General features: G+C 51.4%; 8 protein-coding genes across 8 annotated transcripts; 4 read left to right on the forward strand and 4 right to left on the reverse strand.

The window, feature by feature from the left end:
* Positions 1-1,040: 1,040 nt before the first annotated feature.
* On the reverse strand, positions 1,041-3,965 carry ASPSYDRAFT_143606 (glucan endo-1,3-beta-D-glucosidase; the record flags this gene model as incomplete). The annotated part of the gene is made up of 6 exons (XM_040841355.1): positions 1,041-1,314; positions 1,373-1,434; positions 1,496-3,217; positions 3,267-3,370; positions 3,424-3,745; positions 3,792-3,965. 6 exons carry the CDS (start codon positions 3,963-3,965, stop codon positions 1,041-1,043), a joined length of 2,658 nt encoding a protein of 885 aa, XP_040706258.1.
* Positions 3,966-6,493: 2,528 nt separating this feature from the next.
* ASPSYDRAFT_55316 (uncharacterized protein) lies at positions 6,494-8,248 on the forward strand (the record flags this gene model as incomplete). The annotated part of the gene is made up of 5 exons (XM_040849022.1): positions 6,494-7,154; positions 7,213-7,475; positions 7,530-7,655; positions 7,722-7,840; positions 7,894-8,248. 5 exons carry the CDS (start codon positions 6,494-6,496, stop codon positions 8,246-8,248), a joined length of 1,524 nt encoding a protein of 507 aa, XP_040706259.1.
* A 1,064-nt stretch (positions 8,249-9,312) lies between these two features.
* Positions 9,313-12,273, reverse strand: ASPSYDRAFT_145187 (UTP14 family protein; the record flags this gene model as incomplete). Its single annotated transcript, XM_040841503.1, has 2 exons — positions 9,313-9,495; positions 9,568-12,273. 2 exons carry the CDS (start codon positions 12,271-12,273, stop codon positions 9,313-9,315), a joined length of 2,889 nt encoding a protein of 962 aa, XP_040706260.1.
* Positions 12,274-12,505: 232 nt separating this feature from the next.
* On the forward strand, positions 12,506-13,438 carry ASPSYDRAFT_41123 (mitochondrial 54S ribosomal protein mL41). Its single transcript, XM_040846209.1, has 3 exons — positions 12,506-12,736; positions 12,801-13,051; positions 13,105-13,438. Exons 1-2 carry the CDS (start codon positions 12,554-12,556, stop codon positions 13,014-13,016), a joined length of 399 nt encoding a protein of 132 aa, XP_040706261.1. The 5' UTR covers positions 12,506-12,553; the 3' UTR covers positions 13,017-13,051; positions 13,105-13,438.
* Positions 13,439-13,959: 521 nt separating this feature from the next.
* Positions 13,960-15,557, forward strand: ASPSYDRAFT_76307 (uncharacterized protein; the record flags this gene model as incomplete). Its single annotated transcript, XM_040850846.1, has 5 exons — positions 13,960-14,036; positions 14,089-14,867; positions 14,917-14,957; positions 15,008-15,339; positions 15,390-15,557. 5 exons carry the CDS (start codon positions 13,960-13,962, stop codon positions 15,490-15,492), a joined length of 1,332 nt encoding a protein of 443 aa, XP_040706262.1. The 3' UTR covers positions 15,493-15,557.
* Positions 15,558-15,793: 236 nt separating this feature from the next.
* On the forward strand, positions 15,794-16,906 carry ASPSYDRAFT_129331 (uncharacterized protein). Its single transcript, XM_040840522.1, has 2 exons — positions 15,794-16,152; positions 16,271-16,906. The coding sequence occupies exons 1-2, from the start codon at positions 15,888-15,890 to the stop codon at positions 16,828-16,830; spliced, it is 825 nt and encodes a 274-aa protein (XP_040706263.1). The 5' UTR covers positions 15,794-15,887; the 3' UTR covers positions 16,831-16,906.
* ASPSYDRAFT_41126 (putative ubiquitin conjugating enzyme) lies at positions 16,902-20,612 on the reverse strand. Its single transcript, XM_040846210.1, has 2 exons — positions 20,301-20,612; positions 16,902-20,222 (listed from the first exon to the last, which is right to left on the reverse strand). Exons 1-2 carry the CDS (start codon positions 20,464-20,466, stop codon positions 17,032-17,034), a joined length of 3,357 nt encoding a protein of 1,118 aa, XP_040706264.1. The 5' UTR covers positions 20,467-20,612; the 3' UTR covers positions 16,902-17,031.
* An 824-nt stretch (positions 20,613-21,436) lies between these two features.
* On the reverse strand, positions 21,437-21,858 carry ASPSYDRAFT_144898 (uncharacterized protein; the record flags this gene model as incomplete). Its single annotated transcript, XM_040841480.1, has 2 exons — positions 21,437-21,520; positions 21,598-21,858. The coding sequence occupies 2 exons, from the start codon at positions 21,856-21,858 to the stop codon at positions 21,437-21,439; spliced, it is 345 nt and encodes a 114-aa protein (XP_040706265.1).
* Positions 21,859-21,919: the final 61 nt, after the last annotated feature.

The following is a 21,919-nucleotide window of genomic DNA, read 5'->3' on the forward strand; positions in this document are numbered from 1 at the left end:
ACAGCCTCAGTCGATCGCCTAACTCTCCACTCCGACTGACCTGGCCAATTTCCGCTGCTGCTGCATTATCTTACAGTTGTCGTTATAAGATCGCAACCCCTCCTGTGCTTCAGCACTGCCACATTTACCGACATGGATCTTAGTTCCTTCGCTCTTCGTTCCATGCAGTACGAGGCAAGGTGCCTCGCGCTGCCCCCAAAGCTAAAAATCAAAATGCTCCAGACCAAGCAATAACAGCTCCCAAGGAAAGAAATCAGACCAGACGATCCAGGGTCCGGATTGGCCTGTCTTGGCCTATCTTGGCCGGTTGTTAGCTAACACTAACTGCTAGCGTATTCTTGCCTCTTGATATTTTCTTCCATCACAACAATTAAGTTGCCAACTCACCGAAACTACGGAGTACCCCCGACCGCTATTATTCGTTTGGAGAAATAGCTCGTCTGTTAATGGACCTTCCTCCCGGATCAAGGTTTCAGAGCTAGACATACTCCAACCAGTGTCAGTTAGTCTTCAGAGAGGACGGGCCCGCCCTTTGACGCCGTGCAATGGCTACAGGCACGCAAGCCACAATGCGCATGACGTCAGCCGCTACGCAGCCTTCATCAGCCATGTCCGCGGCGTTCATAAGCCACGTAGGTCCCGTCATGTCGAACTACGTACCTTCCTACTGCGTGCTGCAATACGCTGAGGTGAGACGGCAGCCCACTACGAGGAAGAGGAAAACGTATGATCAGGCAACCGACTAGTGTACGCGGTGTGTACTAGCGAGTGAATCCTAGCTGTAAACTGAACAGAGATATCATCAGGTAAAATAACAAAATCAAATGCGCACACAACTTCCGTGACATGTAGAGTTAACGAGAGACGCCCTCTTCCTGAGAGCGAGGCAAAACGTCTTAGTCTATCTAGATATAACATATATAGACAGATCTAATCAAAAAGAAAAAAAAAAAAATTCTACGAGGCCGAGCCCCCACCAAGTCCTATAACACCATATGTATGAGCGGCTGAATTCTCCGTTTCCGAGTCCGGAGTATAGATTAGATAAACTCACCTGCAGCAAATGCGAGGTACCACGTTCGCGACGCCCCACCGTCAATTGAGCCGTAGTCGAAGTTGGGCTGTGCGAAGTAGTTCCAGGACGCGGCTGGGTCGATGAGAGCCAGGTTTGCGTATAGAACGCCTTTCCAGCCGCCCTCGACCGTTTCGGCGGGGGTGGAGGCGTTGGATGCGAACATTGCGTTCCATTCCTCACGCACGAATTTCTGGCTGCGGATGTAGGACGAGGAGGGGAGGAGGGGGAGCATGTGGATTCTGTTGCGTTGTTAGTTTATGGCTCAAGGGGCGGGGAGAATGTATGAAGGGGTGGTACCCTTGGATATATTCAAGGTTGGCACCAAAGTAGGTCGTGTGGTCGACCTTGTTCTCGAATAACTGTGAAATTATTGGGTTAGTGCTACGCTTGTCCGTTAACATAAGTTGGTAGTTTACTTACGATTCCAGTAACCTTGTTAGCGATGAAGTTGGCGGGCTGGTTGACATTGTCACTGTCCATGAGGAAATAGTTGTGCAAGCTCCGGCGCAAGACACCCAACATCAAGTTTCCTCTGGCTTCCATGCTTGCATCGCCGCTTGTCTTTCCCCACATCTTGAGCGCGTACGCATACATGGCATCTTCCGAGGATGATTCCTGATCCTTTCCATCGAAAGACTCGAAGAGACCCTTGGCCCATGAGTGGCCGTGATACCAATCGAAGCCGCGGGAGAAGGGGAACAAGGGATCGTTGGTTGCTGCGTTTCCGGAATCGCGAACAAGCATGTTGACCCAGTCACTGTTCGCATCGATCCAGCTTGGGTCAAGAGCTCCGATGATGGCCGCCGCATGGATGAAGTATCCGTAATGGAAGTGGTGGTCGTTGTAGAGGGTGTTTCCGAAGTCAGCACCCACATCGCCACCGTAACTTGCGGAGGATACTACTCCCTTCCACACCGTGTCGTAGACCAACGGGAACTGCTGTTTGTTCTGCACAAAGCGGGCAAAGGCCTGCTTCAGTCTTTCAAGAGCAGGTGCCGCCGTGGCGCTATCACCAACAAGCTTGTCCACGGTGTATATGATGGTCGCGAACTTGCTCAGGGCTTTACCGCTGTAGTACATGCTGTTCAGGTTGCTCTGTCCGTCAATGTCCTGCTGGAGCTCCGTAGTAGCAGCCTCTCGGATCACTGATTTGGCTGCATCGCTGAGTTGAGGGGAGTTGCCCGAGGCCGCAATCCACGGGCCGAAACCCATACTAGTTGGGATATCGGGTTCTACCATGGTCCAAGATTCTCCGATGACAGCCTTCGCAGTGCCCTTTGTCGTGGTGCGAAGTGTGATGTTGACAGCCCGGCCTTGTGTCTGAGAGTCAAACGCCGCAACATGGTGAGGTAGAGCATACATCATCAGAGGTGTGCTTGGGGCATCTTTGCCAGCCTTAGTCCAAGAGAGGCGGTATGTGCCAGTCTGGCCGTCAACTCCCCCAGAAACTGCTGCCGCGGTGGCGTAGACACCGGACGAGTTATCGAAGAGTCTCTCTCCAGAAGATCCGGCCGGATTCTTCGCAACCTGGATAGTGCCTGACCATCCAGTAGGGCCTCGCAAATCAGTAGTTGATACCAGCTTGAGGCCAGGGTCCTTTCCGTCGCTTGGATTAACATATATGAGCCAAGCAGTGCCATCCTCGAGCGTGGCGCGATATTTGAAGATGCCGTTCCGGGGTGAAGCAGCGGTTACTACTTCACGGAAATGAACACCACTTTGGAGCACTGGCTGAAGCTGAGTGTAGACTGCGCTCACATATGCCATGCCCTGGACAACGGGGATAGTGATTTTCGAAGAAGATCCGCGTTGCGGCTGCAGGACAGCATCGGCCGCGAAAGGCGAGGGGTTCTCCGAGGTGAGCACAGTAGATTGAGTCAGCTCAGTAGCCGAGAATATGATAGACTGGATCCCAATTGGATTGATGTAGTATGAAATTGGGTTTCCGGGTATCTTGTCATTTGTCGGCCCGTTTGCGACGACATTCGCTTCAGCGTGCGAGACAGTCATGCCGAAGCTTGACAGGTTTCCGCTTCCCTTAGACCATGCCAGGGTGTAAGGGTGCGTAAAGGTGGCATTAGTCTGCGTTCCCAAAAAAAGCGCGCTGTGGAATTTGTTTGTCTCAATTGGGCCCGAGGTGTTCTACACCTGTCAGTGTCACTGACATAGACTTCCCGGGAAGAACACTCACAACTCCTTTCTTGGGGACTGGATGGTCACCCCGTGAGGTGATTGCTTGGGGAACCGCCCCCGTTGCACCCGGTACAAACGCATCCTGGCTCGCTGCCATTGTGCCTTCAGTGTATCGCTGTTAGCGAGATGTTGATGTCTGTGGGCGAGTTACAAACCTTGGATTGCTAATGTGCTTGTCTGCGAGCTAGATCCTTGTTCACCAGATGGTTCACTGGCTGCAGTCGGCTCCTCGAGAACGCCGTGCGTAGCGTTTCCGGCCGCAGTAGAGCTGGGCGTTGTAATGACAGACGACGACGACGGCTCCGGTTCAGAGTCCTCTGATGAGTCCTGGTCGGGAAATAGCGAACCAAAAAGAGGATAAGGCTCGCCGACACTGCCAAGTATACCCGGTATACTCTGGAGTCTTCCGGTCGAGTACGGGATGGAAGTAGGCTTTTGTAGTATATGGCCTACTCGATCAAGCTCCGTATGGTAGACCTATTCTCATTAGATAGGACCAAACAATCGTCCCGGGGGTACCTACACCTTCAGTCTGGGGTGGCAAAACCCTTCCACCTTGGATTGACGGCGGGTATTGCGTCTTTTCGGAGAAAGTGGTCGATTCAGAGGAAGTCGGAGTTGGGGCGGAGTACACTGCCTTTGCGGCGAGAAGCCCTATTAGCATGCATGACATGCGCTTCCAGGGGTTTGCCTCCATCTTGACAAGGCCGTGGATGCACAAAAAGTCCAAAAAAGCAGTAGATAAACACGAAAGAGAGTCTTTATATAGCAATATCCGTGGGTGACAATTCAAGGTGAACAACGATATCCCATCTGAGCAGCCCACAATCTGGACATGGGAAGTGAATAAAAGAGTGACTGGCAGCACACAGGGCTAATTAAAACCAAGAGGGATCAATGTGAACCCCGGGATATTATACCGTAAATGACAGACAACGTGCAAAGGAGCGTGACGGGAACCGGGATGGTTGGCCCAAAGAGGCAAAGAGGGTGTGAACGAAGGGACTAGGGAAGGGGCCGAATTGGAGCGAATGCAACAACAATAAAAACGAAACACCGCGAAGGACGACATGATGAATAAAAGGTAACGGCTCACCAGACCTAATTACCGCTGAATTCCCGACTCGCCTGATGGGAATCCTGCTAGCCTAAGGAAACAAAGTAACAACTCTGTTTCAGAGAGGAGGTATGCTCGGCTTGGGAGGTGTACGCAGACCAGAGGCCGCAACGTACCACAAAAATGCGGGCCTATGCAGACGTGATCAATGAGCATGCTGGGCAGACTCGAGCCAAAACAAACAGCGGTACTTCGTTGGCCGCGAAAACAATGTAGGGAGCATGGAATGTGGGCAGCGCCCGCAGTACATGACCGCATCTCAAAGCCACGAGTCAAAAAGGGATCGGCAGCGGGAACTTACTGTACAATGGATGACTGATTCACCCGGCTGATGATATTGAAGTTTGTCGATTGCAACGTTGGGGATGGACAAGTGGTGGAAGTCGAAGATGACGCAGTTTGGATGAGGGACAAAAAGGTGGAGCAGGGCAGGCAGCTAAAATATCCCCAGACGTCTGCTTGTCGACCCCGGACGAGAAACCCAAGACCGCACGCTCCATGACAAGATCTTTCAGGGTCCGAATTTGATCAACATGGTCCACGGGGTCTCGACTTGGGTTCCGGATGCCTGTTGTTTACCATCCGCGCCGACTGGGCTGAGGGGGTGGAATGCGCCGCGAAGCTTGGCGTGCCTTCCATGACGAATCTCCTCCGTGGTAACTGAAGTTAAATCGCATTCTGATGGCGGTGATCATGGTATAATAAAACCTCATGAGATCCACGCGGACGATGGGGGAACAGCGTGGTTGGGGACGAGGTGGTGCGAGGTCACAGTGGCTGTCGCGGGGTTGAACAGCAGACCAAATCATCTCGAACGCCGCAGATGACCGCACTCCGGACGACTCGACACCATTTGGATAATACCTGTCTTCGAGGCAACTGATTCAGCAGTGTGATCGTTACAATGAGTATTGGGAAGGATAGGATAAGAGCAGGTAAGTGGTAGAGAGCGGCCTCATAGCAAAAGTACCTTAAAATCATGTGAAGGATTATTGCGGCAACACCTGGTGGTCAGCGGTATAGAGCTATAAATTCTATCAAATCGTTTTTAATGAATAACAGCCACTCTGTTGATCCCTGGAGCTTACTCTGTCCCTCTCATAAGGCGTAGTGATAAGAATATATATTGAACTACCACATTTAACGAATACTGACATCTTTCCCGATCCCCGGGGTGACTGAAGGATCACCCCATACTTTAAGGTAGGCTAGTATATATATATATATGTTTTGTAGTTATCAGTTTGACGATGGATGGCACGTTGGGGACGGGTAAATACCGGCATCCTGGGCCGTGTTATGACTAACAGAGCGACTGACACCAGCTTGGAAGACAACAGTTTTTCTCTTCCCCATGATAATTGAGCTGAGAAATAGTGGAAGCAACTCGGACGTCCGAAACCCGGAGAGAGCCTGAGCCGAGAATCACATTCGGCCAGGGAAATTCGGCGGGGAAGACACTGCGGCGTCGCTTTGATTGGAAGGCCCTGGAGAATGGCCCTCTTCTAACCGATCCAGCGCGAATTGTCGGGATCGGTAGCGGGCAGAACTCGGGATTGCAGCAAATCAGCAGCACCGCAGAGATTTCAGAGCTCCCTCCCCCGACCCCCACGTCGTCCAGCACTGCGAAGTTGCGATCCCACTCGGTGACCCCCACGCCCCCGAGCTGTGCCCCCACGCCCGCCCGCTCCACAATTTTATACAACGCTGCCCACACACCACTTTGATACTGGCTGCTCCGCGCGCAAAATGGAGTCGCGTTACTCTCCAGTGCATCATCGATGCCTCATTAACGTAGTATTTCCGGATCACCGCTTTCCCGAGGCCTGCCGGATATTGGCCGTGCGTGCCGACCTTGGTACCGGCTGTCTCTCCCCATGTGGTAGCGTACCCACGGTTGAGGCCCGAGTCTCCGCTTGATACGTTGGGACGGGGGACTGGGGAGACACCGACCCCTGCTCCAGAAACAAACAAATATCCTGCAACCCCCGGACCCCGTATCTGGGGTCTCGCAACCCCGGAAGTCTTCCAATTCACCTCCCTCACTCCCTCACTCCCTCACTCCCTCACATTCTTCCTTCCTCCCCTTGTCTGCCAGCACACAAGCCATGGCGGACGAGGTATCCAAGCACGGCTCTGAAGCCGTCCAGCTCGAGAAGCCCACCGTCGAGACTATGGAAGGATCTAACCCTGCCGCAGCGTCTGCTGGGATGGACCCGGCTCGACGGGCTCAGGTCGAGAAGACCATGAAGCGCAAGCTCGATGCTCGCTGCTCCCTCTTCGTTCTCATCTACATCATGAACTACCTCGACCGTAACAACATGGCTGCTGCTCGTCTTAAGGGTCTCCAGGAAGATCTGAACATGGTGTACAGCGAATACGCCACCTGCCTCAGTATTCTCTACGTTGGGTACATTCTGATGCAGGTCCCGTCTAACATCTTCATCAACCGAATTCAGCGGCCCTCTATATACATCTCGCTTGTCATGCTCCTTTGGGGTCTGATTTCGACCCTGTCAGGCGTCGTCACCAACTTTAGCGGCATGGTTGCTATCCGTTTCTTCCTGGGCTTCGTGGAAGCTGCTTTCCTGCCCGGTGCTCTGATGATTTTGTCAAAATGGTACACTCGCAGAGAACTTACCGTGCGAAATGCTATCCTCTTCTGCGGTAACCTCATCTCGAACGCCTTTTCTGCACTTGTCGGAGCTGGAGTTCTTTCCAACATGCAGGGCACTCTTGGCCATGCCGCATGGCGTTGGCTTTTCTGGAGTAAGTTACTTCCCAATAGTTACACTCGCAGTCGGTTGACCGGGATCTTTCTTGCTAGTTGAGGGAGCTGCTACGATGACAATTGCCATCTCTGCGGCATTTATTCTCCCCGATCTACCTACCAACACCCGCGGTTTCACCGAGGAGGAGCTCCTTGTCGCTCAGATACGAATGACTGAGGATGTCGGTGAGGCTGATGTTGACTCCGAGGACCAAGGCCCCTGGGATGGCCTGTGGATGGCTCTCAAGGATATCAAAATCTACATCATGATGTTCACCTTTACCGCTTACGTTGTCGGCCTGTCCTTCAACGCTTTCTTCGTGAGACTCTCCATCAAAATGTTGCTCTATTGCACGTCTAACTTGATACGCTAGCCCTCTCTCACGGAAACTCTCGGTTTCAGCTATGTCCCAACTCTGCTCATGAGCGCACCTCCATGGGTTTTCTCTTGCTTATTCTCGCTCTGTGTCGCTTGGAGCTCCGATCGATACCAGGAAAAGGTTTGTCCACCCCAGCCAGCTTTCCCCTAGTCCCAGATTTTGCAAATACCTAACAACCGCTTCTAGTTCTGGCACATCGTCGGCCCCATCATCGTCGGCCTGATCGGGTTCATCATCTGCATGTCAACACTCAACGTCGCAGCCCGTTACATCGCTCTCTTCCTTCAAGCCGCCTCCTACGCTGGGTAAGCCACTACCAACCAAAACAAAGCTTAAACAAACCACTAACACCCACCAGCTTCATCGTATTCTACTCCTGGATTAGTACATCCTTCCCGCGTCCACCCGCCAAGCGTGCCGTCGCAATTGCCCTCGTCAACGCCTTCTCCCAGCTCGGCAACGTCGCAGGCTCCTACGTTTGGGACCTTACGGAGAACGGATACCGCAAGAGCTACGGCATTGTCACTGCCATGTTCGGGTTCACGATCATCGGATGCTACGGGTTCAAGCTTGTATTGGAGAATCTGAACAAGCAGCTTGCCGAGGCTGAGGTTGCAGATGTTAGTGCTGGCCGCCCTGTTGCCGATGTGGTGGTTAGTGAGGATGCGGATGAGAGTCTCCGCATGCACAAGGGATTCAGATATCTTACTTAGATTACCCAAAGTTGCATCGGGATGTTAGGGGGGGAGAGACTCTTTTTGGTTTTCGCTCCCGGAAGGTTATCTGTCTGTTATCTGTTCGGGCCCCATTTTGTGTGAACGATGACAAACAGACTGAGAACGAAATTTACGGTCAAATAAAGTATAGGGGATTAGATATATATATGGCATGGCTCTCCCTAGCTTATGAATATCTACGAGTTCTGAACCACTACAGCTGCCTTCTCTCACTTTCGTAGCTATACCACGTATTATGTTAATCAGAATACTAGCAAGAGCTGAGAGTGCCAGGGGAAAAAAAAACACCACCTTTACACCAATATATCGGACAAGCCCACACCAGCCAGTCCTAAGAGAACGGAATCAAGAATCAGGAACCAAGCGCTGCACCAGAAGCTTGGCATAAGCGTTTTACTCTAGCGCTCGAATCCGACCGGTCACACGACAGACATATAGTGGTGGCTAATGTAGCTCCGAACCAAGTAATTTCGGGCCTTGACTAAGAGAATTCAGTGATCTGCTATGTAGTAACTACCAGGCTGCAGCTGGAGCCGACCGGCTGCTGAAACCTGAACCCGAGTAGCAGATTAGCCGAAGTTAGGGTTTTCCGCGGGCGAGTTCCTGACCCTTAGTCGTGACTGCGTGAGGAATCGGGGACTTGAGGGTGCGGTCCATGGCAGCCCGAGAGGCCAAGACGGGAGTCGGCTTTTGGTAACTGGTAAGGCTAGCTGTTGGGAGCTGGAGGAGCGGTGTGGGGAGGTAGAATCCCAGAATAATAGTAAAATAGGAAGGAGGTGGAGTTGGAGTTGGAGTCTTTTGCCGAGTGGACGGCCGACTTATTATACAGCAGAATAGTTTATATATGGAGCATGATCAAGTTGGACTATTGCCTACGTAGCTGGGATGCAATATGGGTATCCAAGTTTGTATTTTGTTCATTCCCTATATACCCTAACGAATGATGAGTGGTATCGTTGATGCAAAAATTTTATAGAGCCACGATGTATCCTTTCCCCAAAAGGATACAGTACAACCAACAACGAACAAATAGATCAAAATTAAACCATGGGCTTCTCCATAGGTTTGATGACGCCCTGCTTGACCATAACGCGAGGCTTCGTAGACGACTGGAAAGTCTCTTTTGTAGACCACTCGGGGCCAATTGGGACACGGAGAGATCGCTCGTACTGCTGCTTCGACTCGAACGGGTGAGGGAGCTGAGTGGCCAGGTACTTGTTGTTCTATAGCAATAATTGCGTTAGTTGATGATAACGATGCGATGAACTCGACAACGAAGTTGGTGTATTTCTTACCTTCTTAATACGCTTCTCGTTGATGATGACGCGCGAGAGTTTGGCGTCCTTCCGCTTTTCCGGCTTGATCCCCTCGACCTTTGTTAAGATGCGTTTCTGCCGCTGCTTTTCCTTTCTGCTCACCCCGTCGCCGGTCCAGCTGCCCCAGCCGGGAAGGGTTTCGTCGATTACCTTGTCACCCTCGTCTTCAACGGTGTCGAGCTTCTCTTGTTCGAACTCTTGGACTACCTCGTCTCCGGCGAATGCTCGCTTCACGAGGTCGTGGTTCTTGAGAAGCACGGGGACTTCGTCCTCGCTGTCGGCTTCTTCCTGCGCATTGTTTTGGCGTGCCGCCGCCTTGGGTTTTGCAGCTGCAGCAGGCCTTTTAGAGTCGGTTTTCGCCGGGGCTGTGCTGTCTGGGATGATGTCAACGGTTTGCTGGGCGTCATTTGCCTTTGAGCGGCGTTTGTTTCCTGATGATGCCATGAGCCAGGGGTTGTCTTCTTCGTCGTCAGACTCGTTCTGATGAGCAGCATCAGCCTGCGGAGGAGCGCGTGGCTTGTCAGTAGCCTTTGCTGTTGTTTTAGCCTTGGTGCCCGAGGCGCCCTTGGCTTTGGGTTCGGCTTCCCGTTCAGCATCACGTTCCGGCTCTTCGTCTGACCCCGGTGCTTCCTCAAACTCATTGCGGTTGCTTTGTTTCTTGCCCTTATCCTTTTCGGCCTTCTTGTCGGAGACGCCAAACTTGCGTCGACCTTCTTCGGATTCGGCCTCGGACTGAGAGTCCTCGCCTTGTAGTTCGCGGTTTAAGCGGCGAACTTCAGCGTCGTTTTCGGCCTTGCGGGCCGCCTCTGCGTTCTGCATGAACTTCAAAGACAGTAGCTTGGCGTAGGGCCCCTTGGCCTCCTCATTAGCCGCATTGCTGTCTTCGAGTTTGTTGAGTTTCTTGAGGATTTTGCGCTTCTCTGTGTCAGAATTCTGCTCTTCCCAAGGGTTTTCGTCTTCCGAGTCGGATTCAGAGCTGGACCCAAGGTAGTCTTCGCCACCTCTGGACACGCGTTTGCCTTCGATGCGCTGCCGTAACTCTTCTTCCCGCTGTGCAAGCTCAACCGCACCGTGTCGAGCGTCTTCATCCCACGCGGTTCTGCCAGTCTGCTTCAGGCTCTTTGCCCACTTGCTCTCCTTGTGCTTGTTGCCCATTCTTGCCTCGGCTCTGAGTCGTTCATTCTTCTCCCGGTCCTGTTCCTCTAGATCCACTCCAGCATCGAGCAGAGCTTGCCGCTCCTTCTCCTCCATTCTCTCTTGCTCCTTTCGATGAACCCGGCGGAAAGACTTGCTCTTGATTTTCTTAAGCCGCTTAGCTCTGACCTCCTCTCTGAACATGAGGTCACGGTGCTTGCGCAGCTCGGCTCGTCGAGCTCGAATTTCCTCAATAGGTAGCTTGCGCGCTTCTAGCTCCTCAAACTCTTGTACTTGATCTTCGGCGGACTTTCCTTGCGCATCAGCAAGACCACTCTCAACAAGGATATCCTTAATTGTGTTCTCAAGGCCAGTTTGCGGCTGAACAACACCCATGCCATGCGTCATCTGAGCATCTGGATCAGGCAGAGGAAACGTGAGATGTTCAGCCCGACGGTTCGCCTTAACTGTCTCGATCCATCGTCCGAGAGTCTCTTTGCTCTTCTCATATGCCGCTTCTCGGTCAATGCGGTCCTGTTGCCGCTTGGCGAGAGGTGCATCTAGTTTTCCAGGGATTCCTGAAGGGGTTTTTTGAGAGGAAACAGCGGAGTCGACATGTTTGAGCGAGTTCTTGAGGCGCGAATCGGTGACGGATGGAAGAAGGTCGGCAACTGTAAGTTTTCGTGAGGGTGCCAGTCCAAATTCCGTCGGGTTCAGGTGTTCCTGGCCGCTCTTGGTTCTTTTTTGCGGTTTGGAAGCAGCACTCGTATCCATAGAATCCACAAAGCTCTGTAGTTTTGAGAGTCCATCTTCACCAGCTTCGTCGTCGGACATTTCTAATTCAGAACTCTCCTTATCATCATCAGAATCGCCGTCGTCTTCACTTTCAGAAGCATCCCCCTCGGATTCTTCACTCTCATCGCGTTTCTTGGATTTTGCAGCCTTTTTAGCTTCCGCTTCCTCTTCAGCGGCATTCATATCCCACGCAGCGACCAAGTCGATAGCGTCCTCTCCAAGATCATCCTCGTCCTCGTCCATGTCTTCGTCGGTATCAGACTCGCCCTCGCCTTCTGACAGATCGAGCTTCCGCTCACGTTTTGATTTCGGGGCTTTCGCCTTGGGCTTAGCGTTGTACGTTGAGCTCCCTCGGAAAGTGAAGCCCTCGAATCTCTCGTCATCACTCGAGCCCATCGCCTCGTCACTATCCAACTCGCTGTCATTATCACTATCCACACCGATCTTCCATTGGTGTCCTTCACCGTCGCTTCCAGCGTTAGAGTCTATCTCGGAGCCCTCGTCATCGCCCGTGCGGCGACGCTTGTTGTCCGGCCCATCTGAGCCCTCGTCGTCGTCTCGGCCGGTATTCCGCTTGCGCTTGAAGTAGTCATCATCGCCGCCTAGCCGACTTCGACGGATCTTAGCCCTCGTCGGGTTCTGCGCTTCTGCGATGGAAAGGGCATTGAGAATCTTTCCGGATTTTCGCTTCTGGGCGGGCCGCTTCTTTGCTTGGTCGTCTCGGGGACCGCGCTGTTGGGTGTGTTTGCGAGGCATTGTGCGCCTTGAATTAAGAAGACGCTACAGAAACAAAGACACACAGACGCAAAAAAAAAGGTCCTCAGCAAGATTTAATGCGTTGAGGAGCTTCTTCGTGGTGGTGCAACAATTTTCCTTATCGAAGCGGCAGAAAAAAATAATTTGCTTGGCAAGGCGGAGAATTCGGCCGACCGCCAACCGACTTCGACTTTCATCCTCCGCATCTCAGCCGACCAGGAGAATAGCCTGACTAGCCAGAAGGGGTTGCGGAATTGTTTCGTCGCCCTACATCTTCAATATGGTTCGACCTTCACAGCCGATGATGGCGCGCCTGCGCTTGACTACAAAACAGGTCAATGGTGGCTTTTACAAGGGAAACCGGACCGGGTCGATGGGCTATTTTGCGAAGAACGGATCGTACGTGATTGACTGGAAGAAGGTCCGTACGTATGTTGTTCCGGAGAACCTGAAGGAATTCAAGGTCGGTTTATCAATTACATTGTGCTTTTAGTCGTCTGGTGGATGAGAACTAATGCTGTCTGCAGCTTACGCCGTTCGTGACGAAGGTCATGGCCCCCACGAGGAGCAGATACACCCACGATATCGAGAGGAACAATAGGACTTTCACCGTGGAAAGGGCACTTGGTGGCAAGGATTACCTTGATATCTGGGCTTCGGACAATGGCGAGGAGGTTCTGAGGCAGGAAGAGTTAGACCAGGAGGCTGCGACGCGCCAGGCCTCCAAGAACCCTCGCAAATAAATGGGAAAACCTCAATTTGAGAGATAATGGCGAAAGTATGGCTGTACGAATTTGATCATCCGTTGAATATTTGCTTACGAATCGATAGATATTACGGTGGCGGACGACCAGCCTTACGCCCTCTCACAGACGCACAATTCACGCACCAGTGGTGCAGCATTGATTGTATATTATGTACAGTATTAGCATTGGAGATGAGGAATGGGGATCCCGAAATAACCCATGGAGATGACACCTTAATGTGCAGGGTGAATTTTCCAAGGAGACAGTATTGGTTCCTGGCGCATATTTGGGATTTTGCACGGTAGCATGCTTTTTCTGCCTTTGGCGATGTGATCTAAGACAGCACATAGAACGCTTATATGGATACCCTGAATACCACTATAGTTCAGGTATGCTGAACTGATTGTTCGGACACGGAATTTTGATAATCCAATGTGTAGGAGCAAAGGAGTCGGCTGAGATCGATTCCGTTTGCAAATATTAGTCGTCCAACGTTCAGGCCGAGTCCTTACGAAATGACCGGTCTTGCCCGATCAAGTTTCCTTCTTTTGCCGCACTCCAAGCCAGCCAACATTCTGAGGCCTTGTCCTGTCCATCACTGTTATTATTGGTGCCCGCTGATCTCCTCGGTCAAAGCCCCATCACATTCTTCAAGCTGAAGACCCAAGCGCTGCGGATCCTGCGGGGATGAACGATGGAGCCATTTGATCGTCGACGTTCGCCCACTGGAGTTCCAGCTCTGTGTCATTCACCTTGAGTAAGTGAGTGCAGCTGTCTCCTGCTCCTTCCTGGCATCCAACGGCTCCTCGGCTCCTCGAACGTTGCTAGAGGCTTATATCCATCTGATCCTGTAATCTGCACCTTCTAATATCCTAGCTGATCTGTTCTTAAGCGATATACATACAGCCGCTTTTACTCTAACCTGAGGAGAATCTACAAAATGCCGGTATCGAAATTCGCTGTCGAGGACCCGTTCACATATCACGCCGGTCTGAATTCATATCATGAGTACGAACCGTGCCTTGGCTGCTGATTAGTACTGTGCACACATCTCCTAACCATAAACCAGGTCAGAGGCCGTGGAAGAGGCGCTCCCACGACCCCAGAGTCTCCCCCAGCGCCATGTTCTAGGTCTATACCCCGAGCGCATCAGTGGAACTTCCTTCACGGCCAAACGGGCCTTGAACAAGCAGACATTCCTATACCGGATTCTCCCATCTACTGCGCAGTCCGGGTGGGCTAGAGTTCCTGACCATCCGTTAAGCCACCGCCCACACTCAGAGCTCAACTTCGTTCCGGACCAGCTTATATGGCCGCCGGCTCAAGTCAAAAAAGGCAAGAGCTTCCTGGATGGGTTGCAGATGATCGGGGGCGCCGGGGATCCGACGACGAAGAACGGCGTAGCTTACTACTTCTTCACTTGTGGAGTTGATATGGATGAGAAGCAGGCATTCTACTCTGCCGACGGCGATATGCTCGTTGTCCCGCAGATCGGGGCGTTGGACATCCAGACCGAGTTGGGCGATATGCGGGTGCGTCCGCGTGAGATTTGCGTCGTCCCAAGGGGGATTCGGTTCCGGGTGTCGTTGCCTTCTGGACCGTCTCGTGGGCATGTCATCGAGGGGTACTCTGGACATTTTGATGTTCCTGAGCTTGGCCCAATTGGATCTCTGGGACTGGCGAATGTGCGGGACTTTGAGATTCCGAAAGCTCGATATGTTGATACAGAGGATGTTACTGAGGTTATTGCCAAGTTCGGGGGTCAGGTTCATAAGACGGAGATGAAGGGGAGTGCGTTTAATGCTGTTGCATGGCATGGGACATACTATCCTTTCAAGTATGATTTGGGTGGGTGAGCTCTGATATGTTTATGAGGTTAAAGACTGACGATTATCAGGAAAATTCATGCCGATGGGATCGACCCTTTATGATCATCAGGTAAGTACCCCCGATGTATTCTCTTGGTTAGCCTTTAACAGAGTAATTAGGATCCGTCAATCTACGTTGTTCTGTCCTGTCCATCCGACAAAACAGACCACGCGGCAGTTGACTTCCTCGTCCTCGGCCCTAGGTGGATGGTCATGGAAGATACGTTCCAGATCCCATATTTCCACCGAAACACCATGTCCGAATTCTCATCTGTCCTGAGCGGAGGATTCGACTTATCCCGCGTACCACCGCAGCTGTACGGCATGAGCGGCCTCAACAACGTCCTGAGTCCTCATGGATTGTCAGCGTCTGAAACAGAGAACGCAATGAAGAAAGTCCTGCGTCCAGAGCGTGTGCCGGATGACACCATGGCGTTCTTAGTTGAGAGTTGGTAAGTTGTCTTCCCACCTGGCAGGGATGGAAAAAGACTAATAGGCAAAGTTACCCAATTGGACTGACAAAGTGGGCGTATGACAATGCCATCAACCCCAATGCTGGTGGTGATTTTGGTAGGTTTAAGCGGCGGTTTAACCCTAAGATCTAGGCATAGTCTACTTGGAGGTTATAGCTATAGGATTGTGATATTGTAGTATGGAGTCTATTGTGCTCGCCAGTTACTGTATCTTCTAAACAACCAATAGTAATAGTCCCTTCGAAGCACTACAGACTGAGCCAGCTGCCAGCCCCTCGGCAAACGGCATCTCGGGCCATCCAGCCATCCATCACAAGACATCGAGTCAGCCAACGCTACTAAGGTGCTTTCTAGTAAGATGTGCAGACTTCCCCGCCATCTGGCGTTACCCCAGACTTAGCATAAACTGCCACAGCCGTCCCCTCCAAATCTTCCCCAACTCTCCTCTTCAACTTCTCCACCTTCGTCACCCATACACCAACATAACCAAACCATCTACAGCACCCCCATTCAACAAAACCAGGAAAATGCACATCCCAACACACACATACCGTGAAACCGAAACCCAAAGACACACAATCCGCAGCCCTCCCCTCGCATCCCCAACCCCCGCAGTCCCAACGCAAATAATCACCCTCCCCATCATCGAAACCGCGACAATCGAGGACTCGGCCTCGTCCGACGGCAAAACCTGGGACCAGGCACTAGATATCTTGCAGAGCTGGAATGGCTTTCGCAGTCTCTACTGGGGGAGGCATGTTGAGGAGGCATGGAAGGTTCAGGTTCTCGTTGGTGAGTTGTATCTGCTTTATAAAACATTAAAGTGTCTATTATAGATATCGTTTCGCAGTTAGTATTTTGGGTGGCGGCTAATATAAGAATCATGCTGATTATGATGATATATGTATAGCTCGGGAAACACTAAACCAGCACTATGCCTTCCTATCCTCACCACAATGGAAGACCCTGACAACAACCCTCCTCGCCCCCCTCTACCCTCCTCCACAATCGCAATCCTCACCAACACCAACACCTTCACCAGAGCCAAACCCAGAAAAAGAGATATCAGTCTACCACAGCGCCCTCCAAGACTTCACCACCAACGCCGCAACCCTCTCCTCTGCCCCGGTAACCGGCACAGCCGTGTACCTGACAACCTCAGCGCCTGGGTGGGAAAAGACATGGGCATTGTGGACAACCCTCGTGCCCTCCGTGAAGGGGTGTTTGGGGTGTACAGGGGGCTGGATTTCTGAACCTGTTGAAGGCCACGAGGCCTATGTGGTTTATGTTGGGTGGGAAAGTATCCAGGACCATGATAACTATCACCATACGAAGGACTTTGCGAGGAAGAGGGTGATTTTGGGGCTGCATAATACTGGGTGGAGGGGGTATGGGCATGTGAGGTTTATTGGGGTGAGGGAGGTTAAAGAGGGTGAGAGTGAGGGTGGGAAACGAGAGGGGAAGTTGTAGATAGATCGATACTATCATGTCCACGCCTGAATTGTTATACTACTGATAACTTGATGCAATATAATGAGATGGACGTATTTTATGGTATCGTAATTCATAACCTAGTAAAGCTAGCAAACTGCCTAAGTAACATCAGATGCCCTAATTTATCTAACCAGGTCGACTTTTCGTTGCAATTTCAGCGAGCCTCCCTCCTGCCATCTACCACCCAATCTTGTCAAGATCCTTTGGAATCGCCCAGTTATGAGCGATACAAACTCTCTTGTACTCATGGATAGCCTCACCAATCGCATACTCTCTACGGCTAGAGTTAAAGTCCAGTCTCGCCGGGCGGGGCAATTCATTCGTGATAGCCAACCGAACCTGCAAGAGGACACTCTCGATCGAGAACGCCGGGAGCCAGCCCGACGTCGTGAGGAGTTCCATACACATTGCACCGCCTGCGGTGATATGCCCGCCGCCGCCCTCGGTGAATCTGACGAAACGCGGCTTGATGATGCGAAGGAATGGCGGCGACAAGGGAAATTCTGCGGGGAAGCGCATTTCCATGACGATGCTATTCAGTCCGGCCTTGTCGAGGTCGCGCGCTATTTGGAGGTGCTTGTCGAAACTGTGGAGTTCGACGATCCATTGGTAGACGTTGTCGATATGGTTGGCGTTAATGTACCAGCCTAGTTCGTGCAGGGGCTGCTTGTCCTGCGTATCGAGGGCCTGGCGGAGCACCTTTTGAATGGTCCTTGTTGCCCGTGGCGTTGCGTATGCTGGCTCGCCAAGTAGCTGAATGGAAGATACATCGAGTGTGTTTGGTTGGAAAGAGGTGACTGCCAGCTTGCTTTGTTTACGAGGTGTTGACTCCTCGTCGGATAACAACACTTGCCGGTCCTCTGCTAGGGTTGCCACGCTGGCTGCATCATCATCATCGTTGGATCTATCGCGCTCAACCGTGGACTTTTTCCGTTTCCCGTTCTTGATGGCGGATTTGGGGGTTCCACTCGATGATGGCTCTACCGAATCCCTAGACCGGTGGCTGTTTGTGGCGGATATGGGGATAGTTATGGCACCTCTGGGTCCGAAGACTCTACGACCAGGATCCTGCGCATACACGTGGGTTAATTTCTCGCACTTTGGTCGCTTGGCCTGGTTGGGCATGGGCTGCCCGCACTCAATGAAAAGATATCTAGGCTGGACCCAGTCCACATGCTGCACCACATAGTGGGGATCCTGTGAGGTGAAGTGGGCCGGGGCATTGACCACTTCGTTCAAGGATATAGCCATTGCGCAGTTCAACTCGCTCTTGGGCCAGTAAATTGATACAGGACCCATGTCTCTGTGGCTCCTACAATAGTTAATGGAAGTATTGAAGTTCGGAGTCATATATATCCCGTGTCCAAAGCTTCGGCCGTTCATGGTGTCCCTGTAATGGAGGCTCTCCCTAACGATGCTGTGCCAGTTGTACAAGGGGCTTCCATGCCAGGCGAATAGCGTTGGGTACTGGAGGTTGAACCGAGAAGCAGTTGTGTTTACGGCCTTCACAAACCGCTGTTCCTTGTCTGGGGCGCCTTGGGCGAACCTGAATTGGATGTAAGATTCCATGCCCAAAACTTGGTTTTGCGGGTCATCGTCAAACAATATAACTGAGCGGTTGGATCCGATAATCCATTGGAGGACATATAGAGCCGAGATGTGTATCCTGTCATGCCAGTCAGAAAGGGGTCTAAGGCGGCCGCCTTTCTTCTGGTCAATCCAAGCTTTCATTTCTGATACAGTAGGCAGGGTGCCCAAAAGATCCATCAATGCATTGGTCCTTGGAACGTCAGGAAGCGAAGCAAGATCCGTATCATAGATCACAAAGTGCACCGGTCCATCCTGGGCATCTTTTAGTAACTGAAGGAAATTTTGTTGCTGCGCGCAAGCAATCAGTTCCCCAAGAATGACATTCGACTTGTCGGTGGTGTCCTTCGCACGCGCATGCAACTCTTGCCTATGCCGTACCTCGCCTTCATCGGAGGTCGCATAATCCACAAGAATTACAATCCAATCGCCTACCCTGATATCACAACTGCTGTAGATACAGAGGCGCGGCCCCAGCGCGTCGTCATACGTAAGTTTCCCACGGTAGGCAGTTGAAGAAAAAGGGGCCGGATTCCTCGCAGTTCGACCTGGATGTGGAACCTTCAGCGGGAAACCAGTTGGAAAATCATGGAGTTTGTTTGTGGCGATTCTGGTATAGGCAAAGCTTATAAGCAGGTCGGCCACGTATGGTTGTGATGATATTTCCCATTCCAGACTGGGTCCCATCCCCAAAGACATGTACTGATACAAGCACAATCCCTTTGAGCACACAAACGGCTTAAGAGCTTCGAACCCAGCGTCGATCTTGCAGTAACAGTTGAGGCAGAACTCGGTGCATTTCACAAAACGGCGAAGCGTGAACTGCATAGCGATCAGAAGCAAAGACATATCAGACGGCGGCCCACCTTGTGCGAGATGATCATCCTTCAGGAAATCAGGTGGCGGCACACGCCAGGTCTCCGGCTCAAAGTATTTTGGGTGGCTCTTTTCATAGGCATGCAATAGTCTACCTTGACCATCGTTCAAGTATAACTCTGCCCCCGTCCACGAAAAGCCATTCTCCAACCGGTATTTGAGAATCATCGTAAAGCGATCCTTTAGTAACGACTGAAGAGACTTTCCAATAAGGATGGATCCTAATGCCGGCTCCATGTCCGCTTTATCTGTATCAACCAACCCAGGCACTACTCCAGTCGCAAATACGTGACGCGCAGAGTTCAAACTAGGTTTGTATTGCTCACAGACCCCAACGTACAACTGAATCGTCGAACTAGTTCCTGCAGAGGGGAGTACCACATCTGGTAAACGGCGATAACCGGACGGATAACGAACAAGGAGAACAAGGTAGTCAATAGGACGAACGCCCCAAGCCTCCATAGCTTCATTGGATATTCCCAGCTTCGAAATGCGGCGAGAGGCAGATAGAATCACAGCCCCATCCAGCTCACCCAGCGTCCCCACCCGAAAACCAGCCTGGCGGGCTTTACGTAGGTCGGAGCGGATGCAATCGTGTATGTCGAGGATGTTCTCGCCTACTTTGAGACCTACTTCGATACCCTCATCCTCATCCTCCCAGTCTATCGGATCGTTTTCTTCCTCGGTGTCACTAGTATCGCTGTCCAGTTGTACTGAATCCGAGACACTGTCATCGGGGGAAGTTGCCTTGTCCAAACATCCCGAGACCGTCTCCAGGAAGTCCCCTAGAGGGAGGCCGTGAAAAGTGGGCAGTGCGTCCTCTAGAATACGCGAGACAGACTGGGGAACGTTTTCTGAGACCGTGAAGACGAAGTAATGGTGATCCTTGGGGTATTCCGCGGTATCTGCACGAGCGTTTTAGCGTGGGCTGGTCATAGCTAGCTATGAAAGCTACGTATTGAGAGGAAAGGGTCCCACTGTACCTGGAATGGAGACTTCAACATCAATCGAATGATGATCGCCCGCTAGAGGGGTGTAGGTAAAGTAGATAGATCCATCTTCGCTTCCAGATCGGACATCAGACACCCGGGAAAATGTACCCGGAAGGCAGACTTCGGTGAGGTCTCTCTGGAAGTCCCTCCGGGGCATGATGGAAAACTAGAGCGCTGTTGGACGTCAGTATTCGAAATTCGGCGGCGAAGCGATCGCTGGTGGAAGCTGAAAAGCGAACTGGAAATGGATGAAGAGCGGGCACGGGAAAGGTAGGTGCCATATTATGGTAAACTCACTCTTTCATGCAGGGAAGAAGGGAAAAGAAGCCCAAAAAGTTTAAAGAAAGACAAACGAAGAAGCTGGTGGTGGCCTGGTTTGTTTACCCCGAAGTGTTGGCTGGAGGGGCTGTCTCGTACAGCCCCCTTACGCCGTTACAGCCACTTCCGCTGTGGGTTCCAGGCAGCAGAGCCTCGTTGTGTAACGGTAATTATGGACGTTACCTGCCCTACTGAGTGCAGACAGAGGTCATTTGTCCAGGCACTTCAGGGACATTCAAGGATTCACAGTATAACTGCCAAAGGATACTTTCAGTGGACGATTGGATTACAGCTGAGGAATACACTAAGAACTACTGCAAGACCAGAGAACACTGGAGAAACTTGATCATGCATTGTATAGAAATTAGTCTCCACTACCTTAAATCTCACTCTGCGGTCTGTTCAATCCGGATTCTTGCAGGGTCTTTGACAGAACTGTACCAGTGAATGCCAGTAAGTAACCTTAGTAACTGGCGCTCTATCAGGAAAGTTATTCACATTCTTGATAAATTTTTATTAATTTCATATTCACACAACAAAACTTGAAGATACCTACAAAATTATCAGCGCCAGCTATTCTCACAAATACAGTACATTGGGAGAGATGTTAGTACAATACACAATTTAGCATCAAAGAGGAAATAATAAAAAGAACAGCATAAGAACAATAAAAACAATAAGATAAGAAAGGTAAAAAGAAAAGAGATACAGTACCAGATACCTTCATTCACTAAATCACACCATAAACAAGATAAACCTATTATGCACTCGACTCCTTTCACTGCCACAGTGACATTTGTGACCATCAATCACATCTCATCAATCTTCGGTTCTTCTTCCTGCATCATATCCTCGATCTTTCGATTCTGCGCTTCGCCCCGATCTGCCTTGACCTGTCGCCACAACGCATTAGCTTATCAGTTCAACCATAACATAAAAACAGTACGCAAGCTGAGAGGAAAGAGCATACATCAGCCTCACTCTGCGTCGCGTTAAACTCCGCCCAATCAGGCGTAGCATGGATCGAAGTGCGTCGCTGCGTCATTGTGGGCGGCGTCTCCGAGTCATCCGGGAAGGAAGGGTTGACGTAGAACGAGTCGACCTTTGTAGTAGAGTGGACTTGCGGCTGACCTGCCTGCAGGGGGTTGTGGTTTGGGTGATAGAAGGCGCAGGGGAGGACGCGGCGCACCGCGGGGGTTGTTTTGAAGGAGTTTGCGATGAGGGCGTACATTGTTGCTATTGTTGATGTTTGGATGCAACGTTGTTTTTGACAGGTAGATGATCAGATATGT

The sequence above is a fragment of the Aspergillus sydowii genome, assembly GCF_001890705.1.
Source record: "Aspergillus sydowii CBS 593.65 unplaced genomic scaffold ASPSYscaffold_2, whole genome shotgun sequence".
Taxonomy (NCBI): Eukaryota; Fungi; Ascomycota; class Eurotiomycetes; order Eurotiales; family Aspergillaceae; genus Aspergillus; species Aspergillus sydowii.

Excerpts from the sequence above, each read along its gene's own strand:
- ASPSYDRAFT_41123 (XM_040846209.1), top strand. The coding sequence starts at position 12,554 with ATGGTTCGACCTTCACAGCCGATGATGGCGCGCCTGCGCTTGACTACA. Across the intron at positions 12,737-12,800 it reads AGAACCTGAAGGAATTCAAG|CTTACGCCGTTCGTGACGAA; the intron begins GTCGGTTTATCA and ends TGCTGTCTGCAG.
- ASPSYDRAFT_129331 (XM_040840522.1), top strand. The coding sequence starts at position 15,888 with ATGCACATCCCAACACACACATACCGTGAAACCGAAACCCAAAGACAC. Across the intron at positions 16,153-16,270 it reads GAAGGTTCAGGTTCTCGTTG|CTCGGGAAACACTAAACCAG; the intron begins GTGAGTTGTATC and ends ATATATGTATAG.
- ASPSYDRAFT_41126 (XM_040846210.1), bottom strand. The coding sequence starts at position 20,466 with ATGCCCCGGAGGGACTTCCAGAGAGACCTCACCGAAGTCTGCCTTCCG. Across the intron at positions 20,223-20,300 it reads TGTTGAAGTCTCCATTCCAG|ATACCGCGGAATACCCCAAG; the intron begins GTACAGTGGGAC and ends ACGCTCGTGCAG.